This window comes from Protomyctophum bolini, assembly GCF_963924005.1.
Source record: "Protomyctophum bolini genome assembly, chromosome: 1".
Lineage (NCBI taxonomy): Eukaryota > Metazoa > Chordata > Actinopteri > Myctophiformes > Myctophidae > Protomyctophum > Protomyctophum bolini.
In genome coordinates this window covers 30160038-30172703 of record NC_137862.1, presented here as the reverse complement: position 1 = coordinate 30172703, position 12666 = coordinate 30160038, and the positions used below count along the sequence as shown (strand labels likewise).

The 12666-nt window shown below is 42.1% G+C and overlaps 1 protein-coding gene across 5 annotated transcripts in view; it reads left to right on the top strand.

Moving 5' to 3' along the window:
* The window catches only part of LOC308316137 (aggrecan core protein-like), a 31320-nt gene extending 21350 nt beyond the window's left edge, over nucleotides 1-9970 (top strand). For 2 of the 5 annotated variants that reach the window (XM_080764547.1, XM_080764546.1), the window contains exons 14-20: nucleotides 94-207; nucleotides 1160-1273; nucleotides 3251-3409; nucleotides 4021-4103; nucleotides 4642-4786; nucleotides 5208-5390; nucleotides 7671-9970. In XM_080764547.1, coding sequence (XP_080620673.1) covers nucleotides 94-207; nucleotides 1160-1273; nucleotides 3251-3409; nucleotides 4021-4103; nucleotides 4642-4786; nucleotides 5208-5390; nucleotides 7671-7750 — 878 coding nt within the window. In that variant the 3' untranslated portion in view covers nucleotides 7751-9970. The remainder of the gene's footprint in view (nucleotides 1-93; nucleotides 208-1159; nucleotides 1274-3250; nucleotides 3410-4020; nucleotides 4104-4641; nucleotides 4787-5207; nucleotides 5391-7670) is intronic. The other 3 variants (XM_080764548.1, XM_080764550.1, XM_080764549.1) reach the window with 3 other exon arrangements.
* The last annotated feature ends 2696 nt before the right edge of the window (nucleotides 9971-12666 follow it).

Genomic DNA, 12666 nt, shown 5'->3' with positions numbered 1-12666 from the left:
GGGTTTTTTTGTAAATTAACGCCCTACTAACATACTTACAACGTCACACAAAAGCATTTTCAGCTTGTATATCTGCTACTTTTGCTACTGTAGATGGCGCTAACCCATGTGAGCCTAACCCATGCGGTGTTGGTTCATGCACGGTCGAGGGAGGAGTTGGACTGTGTCATTGCCCTCCTGGACAAGGAGGTGAGAAGTGCCAGCATGGTGAGTCCCAGAGTCGTGGGATATTTGCATTAAATCATTCCGGTCTCCATGTCTGAACTACTGTACACTGAACTCATTCTTGTCTGATAAATGGTCAGTAACAGTCAGATGATGGTGTGCTTTGAAAATAACATTTCCCTTTTTTGTATATTGCAGACTTGCTAATGTTCATTTTGCCTTTCTCTTCTGTCTTCATGTGTTTTGTACCACAGTTTTGTTTTGTGTGTTGCTTTCCGTCACTTATTCATCCTGTCTGTTGGGTAACTGTTTGTCCTTAAGCCAAGCCGGGTGTTAAGGTGTGTGGCACATTGCGTGTGGGCCTTGCTCTGACATTTTAGGACCTCTATGTCACAAATGATCCCAACTGTCTCCAGACAATGTTGTTTTTGGTCTGCTGTGCTCATAAGCTGCATGCCTGCCACCCCCTGTCCATTTTTCCTGTATGGATGCTTTCTTCTGAATGGAATCTGAATACTGACACTGCTGCACATTGTTATGGATCAAACTCTAAACTTATTGCAAATATCGTAGTCTTCTTTTTTACTTACTTCAGCAATGACAAAGACATAACTGTGTGATTTTGCTGGCCCACCTCAAACAATACATTTATAGGAAGTGGATATTAAGCACTCCGTATTCAGTTACAATTTGAGCTTGCTGGTTTCTACAGAGTGCCCAGCTTAAAGAATACCCTTTATCAATGCTGGGCGACAGCTGAGCTGTCTCTAGACAAACATAAATGGATAATTGTATTGCAGTTGCAGTGCAGTACATACAGTACATGTAACGAGTCACGAGTGATATATTGCAATAAGTCTAATGATGATCAAACATTGCAGCACACCATGATTCCATCAGTTCTGAGGTACAGTATGAGGCCCAGCTACCATCCCCTGCTCAACCCCCCCAACCCCCGCTGAGACAATAGTCTCAACCCACCCCTTTTTTGCAGACCTAGACGTGTGCCATTCCAACCCTTGTGCCAATGGAGCCACCTGTGTGGAAAGCGGGGACTCTTACAAATGCTTATGCCTGCCGAGCTACGGAGGAGATCGCTGTGAGATCGGTACGAGATCGTGCTTCAGCTAATAATAAGCACTAACAAACAAGCTCTCAAAAACAACTAGGAGGGATGTTAAACAAGTCATCGGTTGCACATATAGGCATATAGCATGACGTTGCTGTCAGGCAGAAACCTCCTATCTCTCTCCACGTCACATTTTTAATAAATGAATGTCCTACTTAATGAAAAGTCCCACAAAAGCATCAAAAGTAGCAGATCCACAAGTTTGAGACCCGGCGCAAAGCGACACGCTTTGAGCTTGTAGATCTGCTACTTTAGAATTTGCATCTTGAAAAGTTTTGGACATAATTATGAGGTTTCCACCCGACAGAGACACTAAGCTGTGTGGCTTTGTGATAACACTTGTTTATGCAGTCTTGCTTGTGCAAGTAAAAAAAAAACATAGGTGAGTCAAGAGGGTGCAGGAAACTGTGAATGTGACAGTGGGGTGAAAAGAGTGGAAATGTACAAGTTGTACAACTCCACATTATTTAAACTCTGTTTAAATAATGTCTACTCTTGAGAACGATGTATCCCATTCCCAACAAAGGTGAAGTATTATTCACCAATCACCTATCTATTATCTATTTTTACTTTCTTCATATTAGACTACTTTATATGTTTTCTTCAAGTTGAACAAAGGACTTTAAATTAGCCAAAAAAAACAAAAACAAAACTATGGGTTGTGATTGTGAACAATATCAAACACTGTATCAGCTTCACTAATACATACTGTAGCAGACAGAATGATCCATGATGAGATCATCTAAACGGAGAAAAGGGCTTTTCATCATAAGGATACAGTGATTTGGTCATACAACCCATCTCTAGTTGTATTTCACTCTCTAGTGAAAGTCACACATGATCAGGTGAGTGTCAGAGGCAACTATAGGACCCCTGCTAATCTCACAACACAATGTGTGAACTTGTAAATCTTCTACTTTCGCCTCAATGTTCGCCCCCAGAATAGGGACACAAGGAACCACTTAAAGGACTTTCATATAATTGGTCCTCATTTATGTTCATGATAAAACGCCACAGTTTTTTTCTACTCAGTCTGTGTCTCAAGGGAGGGCTGTGGGCAGTTCACAAACCCGTCCACCAGTGGATAGAAACTGCAGGCTTACTATTCGTGAAAAGTTGCAATGCGATAATGGAAGCCATCGTTGTCACGGTAATACAAATCTAAATATGTCTTTTTGAAAAATAATCTGTCTAACGATAATGTCACTGGTGGATGGGTTTTTGCAACTGCAACACTAGATTTTTTAAATAATGGGATGAATCTAGAGTTGCAATACCCTCCATTGACAGTCTATTGATCCAAAGCGAATTTCCTGATCTGCTTGTATTAAACGAACCCAATGTTGCCGAGTTTAACGTTGTTTAACACAAGCAGATCCACCTACCAACGGAACTGATAATATCTTTGCACTCGCTTTTGTTTGTTTGTTTATTACTTGCGCAAGCAGAGCGCGCAAGTACTGTAATCGGCTGCGTATGACGGTAGCGACGCTCGGCCAATCAGGGACCAAGAACAGCGATCAGCTGGGTATATACTGTATGTCGGTACTCGGTACATTCCACCAGCCAAAGAGAAACCACTGTTCTCGATGATGTAACTAAAGTACGTTTCAAAATTGGTATAAGGTCAATAGGGGGTATGTATTGGCTGGGTGTGTGTGTATGTCGGTGTACTCCACCAGGTAATGAGGTACCACTGACCACTGCTGTATTTCAAACCTAGCCAGCAGCAGAGAGCTTTAGGACTCAGAGCAGCAGTCGTACCAGCAGCAGTGCTGAGCGCACCTCATGGCGCGCTCTGCTTGCGCACAAGTATAGGCCATACATGGACCTATACTTGTGTGCAATGCGCAAGTTGGCAGCTCGACAGAGTGCATTTCTAGTTTGTTTTGTTTTTGTCTTTTCCATGCTCTCACGTTAATGTGTGCGTCTTTCCGGTTGGGGGCGGGGCTGCAGACCAGCAGCAGTGCGAGGAGGGTTGGGTTAAGTTTCAGGGGAACTGCTACCTGCACATGATGGCGAGGGAGACCTGGCTGGAGGCGGAGCAGCACTGCAGGGACCTGAACGGCCATCTGGTCAGCGTGGTCACCCCAGAGGAGCAGCACTTTGTCAACTGTGAGTATTAACGGCCATTATGGCCAGCGTGGTCACCACCAGAGGAGCAGCACTTTGTCAACTGTGAGTATTAACGGCCATTATGGCCAGCGTGGTCACCACCAGAGGAGCAACACTTTGTCAACTGTGAGTATTAACAGCCATTATGGCCAGCGTGGTCACCACCAGAGGAGCAACACTTTGTCAACTGTGAGGCACAAGAGAGAAAGGGAAAAAAAATAGTATGTGTGTCGCTGTCGGTCGGGCATGGACGAAACGTGGCATCTCCACGTATACATTTTATATGAATATTTCAGTGATTCTCATTTGATGACCGGTGAGGAGTCTCTTATTGACTGATGACCCGGTCATCACATTATTGGCTCAGGAATGTGACAAAAAAACCAAAACGTTTTTTTGTGGGGTGACCTACTCCTTTAATGACATAGACAAAACACAGGAACACAGAATCCTATTATTTTTAAAAATGAAAATTAACCGTTTGGACGTCCAAGGTTTCCACCCCACAGTGATATGAGAGAGAGAGAGAGAGAGAGAGAGAGAGAGAGAGAGAGAGAGAGAGAAAGAGAGAGAGAGAGACCACCCTTTCACTTCTTCATTTCTTCCTTAAGCACACGCACAGGACTACCAGTGGATTGGACTGAACGATAAGACAGTAGAGAATGATTTCCGCTGGACAGATGGCACGCCACTGGTAAGGCACTGTTAGGATAACATGCATATATACATTCTGTTCCATGGTCAACTACTAAATTAATTACCGGTATTCAATTGTAAATCAAATATTTTGTAGATGATTTAGAAGGCACCATATTAACCCATTTAGACCTGAGGACGATTCTACAAATGCCTTCAAAAGTCCTGACAGTTTTCTGTCAGTGGTTCTCAAACATTTTCATCTGTCAAGGACCCCCAAAAATATATGTAATTGGCCGCCGACCCCCATCTGAAAATATGTTGTTCCAGGGACCCTCCAGAAGCAAAGATATGAGTTAAAAACGTTCGCTCTGAAAGGATGTATAGTCAAAGTTTTGCGCCACGTTTTCACGATTTTTCAAAAATAGCAGATCTACAAGCTCGTATGAGCTTGTAGATCTTCTATTTTCCAACAGCTAAAGCGTACATAATGCTTGAAACACCAAAAGGGGGGGGGGGGTTCCCGCTCTGAATGGGTTAACAACTTAAGTTAACAAACTTAACAAAATGACATGATAGGCCTCTTTCTCCCTCAGCAATTTGTGAACTGGCGTCCAAACCAGCCAGACAACTACTTCAACTCAGGAGAGGATTGTGTTGTGATGATCTGGCATGAGAACGGCCAGTGGAACGACGTGCCTTGTAACTATCACCTGCCTTTCACCTGCAAGAAAGGACCAGGTAAATACAGTATACGCATAAGCCAGGCAGGGGGTGGAACGTTCTTCAAAATGTAAACTTTAAAGCAGAAATCCCTAACTTCCACCGGTCCTTAATTGTCTTAAGTGAAGAGAGTGTCCCTCAAAAATAAAAACATCAGACCCGTCTGAAGTGAGTGGTACTGTACTGTACTGTACTGTACTAGCCCTGCACCATGGCCTGTGTGTGTTAGGCTGCGCAACAGTGACACTTGGTGTTGAACATATACAGTAACGGACGGACGGACAGACAGACAGACAGAGGGACACACATAGCTGTCTAAAAAAGGTTTTTTTGTGAAAGCGATAGATAGGAGCTGGTCTATATATTAGTGTGATTAGGCCTATGCTGTCTCTGTCTGTACTGAATAGCCTGCATCTCAATTGTGTTTCCCTGCCCTCAGTGTCGTGCGGTGCCCCGCCTGTGTTGGAGAATGCAGCCATGTATGGGGGCAGGAAGTGGCATTACCCAGTACACTCAATCATCCGCTACCAATGTAACCCTGGCTTCAGACAGCGCCACCTGCCAGTCATACGCTGCAAAGCAGATGGAGAGTGGGAAGAGCCCCAGGTGCAATGTACCAGACGTAAGTAGTACAGTACACACTGCAAAGAGAGACAGCAGGCAGTGTTAGAATTATTATTATATTAGCTTGAGCATTGGCATGCAGGGGCGGGCTAATTCGGTACCACAGACAGGAAATCAGTGGGACACTGATTAAGTTTTCTAGGGGGGTGAGTGATGACGAGTAGGGTGGCAACTTGAACTTCACTGTCGCCAGAAGGCAGCTAGAACAAACGCTTCTGCAAACGGCTGCAGCAAACACGCGAGTGTGGCTCACTGGCTCGAGAGAGAGATGCAACGAGAGAGAGAGTTGCGAGCAGTGTTTCAGTCCTAAAGTGTTTGCGTGAGTGGTCTTAGGCTTAGCCTAAAGAGTAGCTTGCTTCATGCTGGCTTGTGATGGACATTTTTGTCAATTTCTTTTTTTTCCCACGGACAATATAATGATGTGTAAAGCAGAACATCTCAAATCTGCCACGGACAAGACCAAATCTTTGCTACGGACACATTTTGTCCGTGTAAGGACATGTTGATGACCCCTGCTTATGGGAAATAAAAAACATTGCATGGATGCACCTGGGACGTATCCTCAGTGATGTATCCCAAGGTCATCAGGGTTTTCGGGTCTCGCAATATCATTATACCCCTCACTCGGGTAATAATAATAATAACTTGAATTTATATAGCGCCTTTCAAGAAACCCAAGGACGCTTTACAAAACAGAAAAACAGATGGGTGACCCAGCCGGGGTGATCAAGTCCCGACTTACGTCCCAGTAGCTAGCCTCGATCAGTCCCATTAGAGAGAAACCAGGGACACACAATCTGCTGCTCCAGAACTACTCTACCGGTACTGGGCGGCAGTGTTGTTTTTGGCAGCAAATTTTGATTTTTGTGTAGTCATAGTTTTTTGAATTAAACTTCATTCAGTTTTAGTCGGATTTTAGTCATCTGAAATGTTTTAGTGTTAGTCTACTTTTAGTCACTAAATATCATAAGATTTTAGTCGACTAAAATGTATTGAGGACTTGATGGTGTCGTAATGGCTGATTTTACACTTGCAGATGCAAGCAAGTGTAACATTACTTGTGTCTTGTGTCTTACTTATACTGGATCTCTTGTCCAATAGTCCCTTGCAAACATTTATTCTAGTTTTTATTTGTTGATGAAATTGTCAATATATTTAGTCTTACTTTTAGTAATCATTGCTTAGTTTTTATGTAGTTTCCATTTAGTTTTCATCAGTGAAAAAGGGTAGTCGACGAACATTTTTCGTCATAGTTTTAGTCGACGAAATCAACACTGCTGGGTGGGCCATCCAAGGGAGGCGTGGAGGGACTGTGGGTTGACTCCTGGCCGGGCACCTCCTACGCCTCACCCTCACCAGTACAGTATATTAAAGGCCATATGGGTAACACTTTACAGTTCTGTACTACGGTATTTATTTACCCAGACAGTACAACATTGTTACTGCCAGATGGAAACCTTGACCAAAAAACAATTCATTTTTGAATTATTTACAAAAGTGAAACTAGTTGTGTGAGCTTGCCTTGTACTAATTATGACACACCCACAACAGGAATGATGGGGTTAATTCAAAGTAGAGGCAGTGGTGGAAAGTACTTAAGTACTGTACTTAAGTACAATTTTGAGGTGTTTGTACTTTACTTGAGTCTTTCCCATTTCCAATACTTACTTCTACTCCACTACATCTCAGAGGCAAATATATGTACTTTTACTCCACTACACTTATTTGAAAACTTTAGTTACTAATTACTTCGTAGATTTTTATTATTATTACAAAACATAGGCTACACCCATTTAGGCCTGAGGCCGATTCTAAAAACGCCTCTAAATCCTTACCTTACCTTAAACTTCAAATATTTATATAGCAGAATCAAAATGTTTACATTTTTTAATACTGTACATACTGTACAGAACCCAAATATGGGTTCCCGATCTGAGTGTGTAAAAAACCAAAGTGGGTTCCAGCCCAGAATGGGTTAATTAACCACCTCAGCCTTGTATACATTTCGGCCACTTGGCGTCGCAACGCATTGTGAGCTGTAGATCAGCTATTTTCAAAAGATTTTTTTTTTTACATTTGAAATCTTGAAACGGGACATATTATGCATAGTGGGTACTTTTGGTACTTTAAGTGCATTTTCAATTCCTGACTTTTACTTAGTAGCAGAGTAGTTCTACAGTGCACTATTGATACTTTTACTTAAGTAAAACATCAACAAGTACCGTACTTTTTCCAGCCCTGGGTAATCCATGCACACGTTCTTTTGTGTCCTCTGCAGTCACATCCAGCAGCAGAACCAAGAGGACAGCGACCAGAAGTAAAACACAATCAAACACAAACAGCTTCAGGCTCCACTAAAGCAGCGGGAAAGCAATCCTATAGTTATTTAAAAAAAAGAACATTTGCAAATGCAGCACACAAAATCTATTTTATATACTTTCTATTTTACATTGGAGGTTTCAAAAAAAAGATTGACAAGCTCACATGAAGAAAAGACAAATGCAACCGAAAACCAGAAGGAATATTGTATTACTCGATGATGAATTTTGTAGATTGTGCCGCATCATGGAATTTTGTATTTGTTTGTCCGCGCCCGCCATTACAGTTATAAATGATTATTTCCTATTGTTCAAGAGTGTATTATTTTTGTCACGTTTTGTCGTAATGTCAGTTGATTGAGAGATTGCTAGAGTCATTGCTGATATTTTGGCCTATACCACATCATAAACACAAGAGGGCTGCAATGCATTCACCTCATCTATCTTCACTCTCCTCTGGTTTACATCCTTGCCACGACATATCTATAAATACATATTCCACCTGACTTAACATAAAGGGAGCACTTTACCATGTGCAAAGACTAAAGCTGGTGTGCCCAGTAAGGTACTAGACTGTTTAGGGCAGTGGTTCCCAAACTACTTCATGTCAAGGACCTCTAGCAGTGATTCCCAACCATTTTCATTTAAAGGTCCCCCAGTTTGACCTGAATTAGGCTACGGTCCCCCATTTCTATCTCTGGGACGGTGGGGCCTCAATGTATATTGTAAAATCAAAGTTAATTTAACTCTGAGAGTGTACAAACAGGTCCATTTGGTTCCATTTGTACACTCTCTGAGTTACAGACCCATAAGGGTCCATTTGGTTCCTAATTATCATTTAGCTGGGGACCCCCTGAACTCTCTCAAGGACCCCACTTTGGGAATCACTGATTTTGGGTATGCATTTATAGCTAAGCCTTTAATGTTTGTCATTTCTGTAACAGGAATAAACCGGTAAATGCAACATTACTGATTCTATGCAATGCATGTCCAATAATCAATTGTGAGTTACTTACTAGTAACTTAATATGAACATATATAGTTTTCTAAAGGGCTGTTGGATGTCTTTAACTGGTCAGAGGTAGCCAGACCAAAACCAGACTAACCAAACCAAGACTAGCAACAAGCTCTGTGTGGAATAATTTATCAATCCAGTAGTGAGAGAAGACTTCTTAATAGATGTTGCAGAGTATTGTCTGCTATATAGCCTCTGTTCAAAATCTGTTACAATGCTTAATGTGAATTATGCACATCCTCCATTTATTTATTGATTAAACACAGTGATGATAACTATGCTTGACACACTGGGAAGGCATTATCCTGCACTGTACTGAGCCAACCATAGATTTTATTTTATTTTGTATTAGGTTTGTAAAAAATAAGGAATTATGCTGAATATAGTACAGTCAAATCTACAAAAAACTATGTCTTGGTAAATTACTAATACTTACTAACTATATTAACTGTATTTATGAATTTTGGGCAAAAAAGGTTCAGTTGCTATTAACCCCACAGTTTGTCATGTCAGTTGGTTTATATGCCTTTTGTCATCATTGCGTTCAGTAGAGTTGTCAAAATCTTCCACAACGCTGTGCAGTGCATAGTGTTTCTGTGGGACACATGTAGAATAACCTGCAGTGCATCAACTAGTTAATTGTGTTAACTATTTATATGTAACCTCGGAAAAACTAAAATATATGCAGGAGCATTCTTGAGCTTGTGTTTGTTTTCCATTTCTGACTGCTTTTTTTGTTTCGTTTTTTTGCATTTCCTTTGCCTCGTTGTTGTTGTACATGAGGCTGTGCCTTCTTGAGTAATACAATAAATAATGCTACCTGCTGTATGATCTATGATGTATATGTACCACAAGAAGACAGAACTACATAGTCTGACAATTAACTCAAATATCAACATTTTACTACTGTAAGCTTACGGCGAGAGTTCATCACATCAGGAAAATAAGTATGCAGACCACAGGAGTTCAACAGACAATTAATGCAGTGGCAAATATTTGCAGCAATACAACAGTTTATTTGCATTGGCGTCTATGCTGGTCCACAATACTGACAGAAACAGCAATATTTGTCCTCCCATATCAAGGTTTATTTATTTTGTCTTGTCTTGAGTTTTCTGTTATGCTTTACAACACCAAACTTATGTGTGATGAAGCTCTGCATAATATACCCAAATGTGGCTCATGTTTGAGTGGTTGAATTCTATAAACATATCATTGAATGCCAAATAAAAAATACTTAAATTATTACCGTCTATGGGCAATATGTTTATCTATTTATCTTAACTATGCTACTTAAAATAGCTGATCTACAATCACAGTGCGACACAAAATAAATGTGGATAATGTGGATCTGCAGAACTATTTAACCACTTTCAACCTTTCAACCCTATTTTGGGTCAATGTCAATATAGGAGAAATTTGTCAAAATAACTTTTTTTGTGGCTGTTTTTCAGCCTCCTTCGTCACCACTGATATAGCAACATAAGTTTTTCTGAAAATTGTAAGGATGTAGTAGGCGTTTTTAGAATCGGCCTCACAGGTCTTAATGTGTTAAGTGGTTACACTGCTTAGATCAAAATTATTTAACTTACAAAACATAGAGATCAATCACCCCACCCACATTCACTCCCAGAGGGCCACCACCCAAACCCCACCCACATTCATTCCCAGAGGGCCACCACCCAAACCGTCCAGGTGGAGGCAACAAATGCGTCTTTCACCTTATTCCCGCTCTAAAGTGAGCTCAATGTTTCTGAGGCTGCAGGCGGTGTAAATAGTTTGTAGCGCTGAGTCATAAGAATAATAACATTACGGTACATTTCTATTTGCCCAACAGGGTGGGTTGCAGATGCTGTCAGCTCTGCCCTGTGACTGAAAGGAGTCCTTTTAATGGCTCTCCACCACACCCTCCCCTCATTCAAACTGACCATTTCCTTTCAAACTGTCCACATAGTGCATACCGGTTCACCTCCCTTCCCCAGGCCTCCTGTCAAAGTCCTTTCTCTCTTCGGCTACCCAATAAATTATATATCAAACCTTTTTGTTACAAGGACCCCCATAACTCTCACAGTTACATACCTGCAAAGGTCCATTTGGAACCTGCTCAAGGAACTCTCTGAGACTCCCTGCATGGACCACACTTTAGGAATTACGGTATTCATCTCAAACCATATTTTAGAGTAAGGCATGCTATTTAGTTATTCAATCACTTCATTGACTGACCGGGGTCCCAGCAGGGGTCTATCCTTGCCTCCCTTCAATCCTCAGTCCACATTTTTTCCCCTCACCAAAGCTCTTTATAAATTAGCAGAGTCCAGCTGAAGAAGAGGTGGTCACCAGGACAGTGCTGTGCTACATGCCTTGCCACCTTGCCAATACACAAACGTGATGACACTAACTTAATTGTCTTGCGGCTTAAATTCACTATGGTTTCATTGCTCTACAGAAGAAGAATGGGAAAGGGGTTGAATGTCTCTCAATCGTCCCCATCTGAAGATTAATTTAGGCAGCAGAGCCATGTGCTAAACGGCTGTTTGGTTACAAAGCCATCAAAATAGTGCTGTGGAGTTCTGTAGGTAGGTAGGTAGGTAGGTAGGGACTACTAGGGAGAGGCTGCGATGACATAAAAGTAATGGAACCATAATTATCTCTGCCAGGCCGAAGGCTCGGCAGAGACTATGTTTTGCACCTTGTCTGTCCGTTTATCTGTGAGCAGCGACTCTCCGGCACCGTTGGCCCAATCAACGTGAAACTGTGCGCACACACTCTCTGCATGCCAGAGAGGAACTCAGCTTGATATAGCGCCACCAGGATGCCGATTTTCGCAGAAATATTTTATTCCTACAGGTTTTGTCCAGACATCACACAAATCGTTGCACAGCAATTATGTGATCAAGATGGATCTGTCCGATTTTTCATATTCCATCCTGATTAGCTAAGACTGATTGGCATCATAGAGTTTGCGAGAGCAATTTGCTTTGAACAAAATGCCTCAAATCATGAATGCATTGTCCGATTGCCATGAAAGTTCACACACCTCACCTGTTTTAGTGTCACAAGGAGGCCGATTTTTGTAACACACGTTTTTTCCTATAGGCTATTAGGCCTACTCCTTTTTGTCCAAAAATCACGCATTTTTCATATTTCATCCTGCTTGGCCAAGAATGACATCTAAAAAGTTTTCTGAAGTTGCCCTGACCTGGCGCAAACTTGCATGAAAAGGCAGCTGCACCACAAGAAATGTGAGATCAACACATTAATTCTTACTAAGGACAAACAATCAACAGAACAAAATGTCCTCTCTTGCAGCTCTCTTGCCATGCACTGAATTATCTACTGAATAGTATTAAATGTACAGGCCTACAGTTTGGGTTACATGGTTTGATTGATTGATTGAAACATGTTATTCACAGTATGCAGAATTGGTACATTTCAAATGAAAGCACAACTCAATACAAAAACTGTTACTGTGGACGACACCATTATGTGTTAAGTGGTTACACTGCTTAGATCAAAATTATTTAACTTACAAAACATAGAGATCAATCACCCCAACCACATTCACTCCCAGAGGGCCACCACCCAAACCCCACCCACATTCACTCCCAGAGGGCCACCACCCAAACCCCACCCACATTCACTCCCAGAGGGCCACCACCCAAACCCCACCCACATTCACTCCCAGAGGGCCACCACCCAAACCCCACCCACATTCACTCCCAGAGGGCCACCACCCAAACCCCAACCACATTCACTCCCAGAGGGCCACCACCCAAACCCCAACCACATTCACTCCCAGAGGGCCACCACCCAAACCCCAACCACATTCACTCCCAGAGGGCCACCACCCAAACCCCACCCACATTCACTCCCAGAGGGCCACCACCCAAACCCCAACCACATTCACTCCCAGAGGGCCACCACCCAAACCCCACCCACAT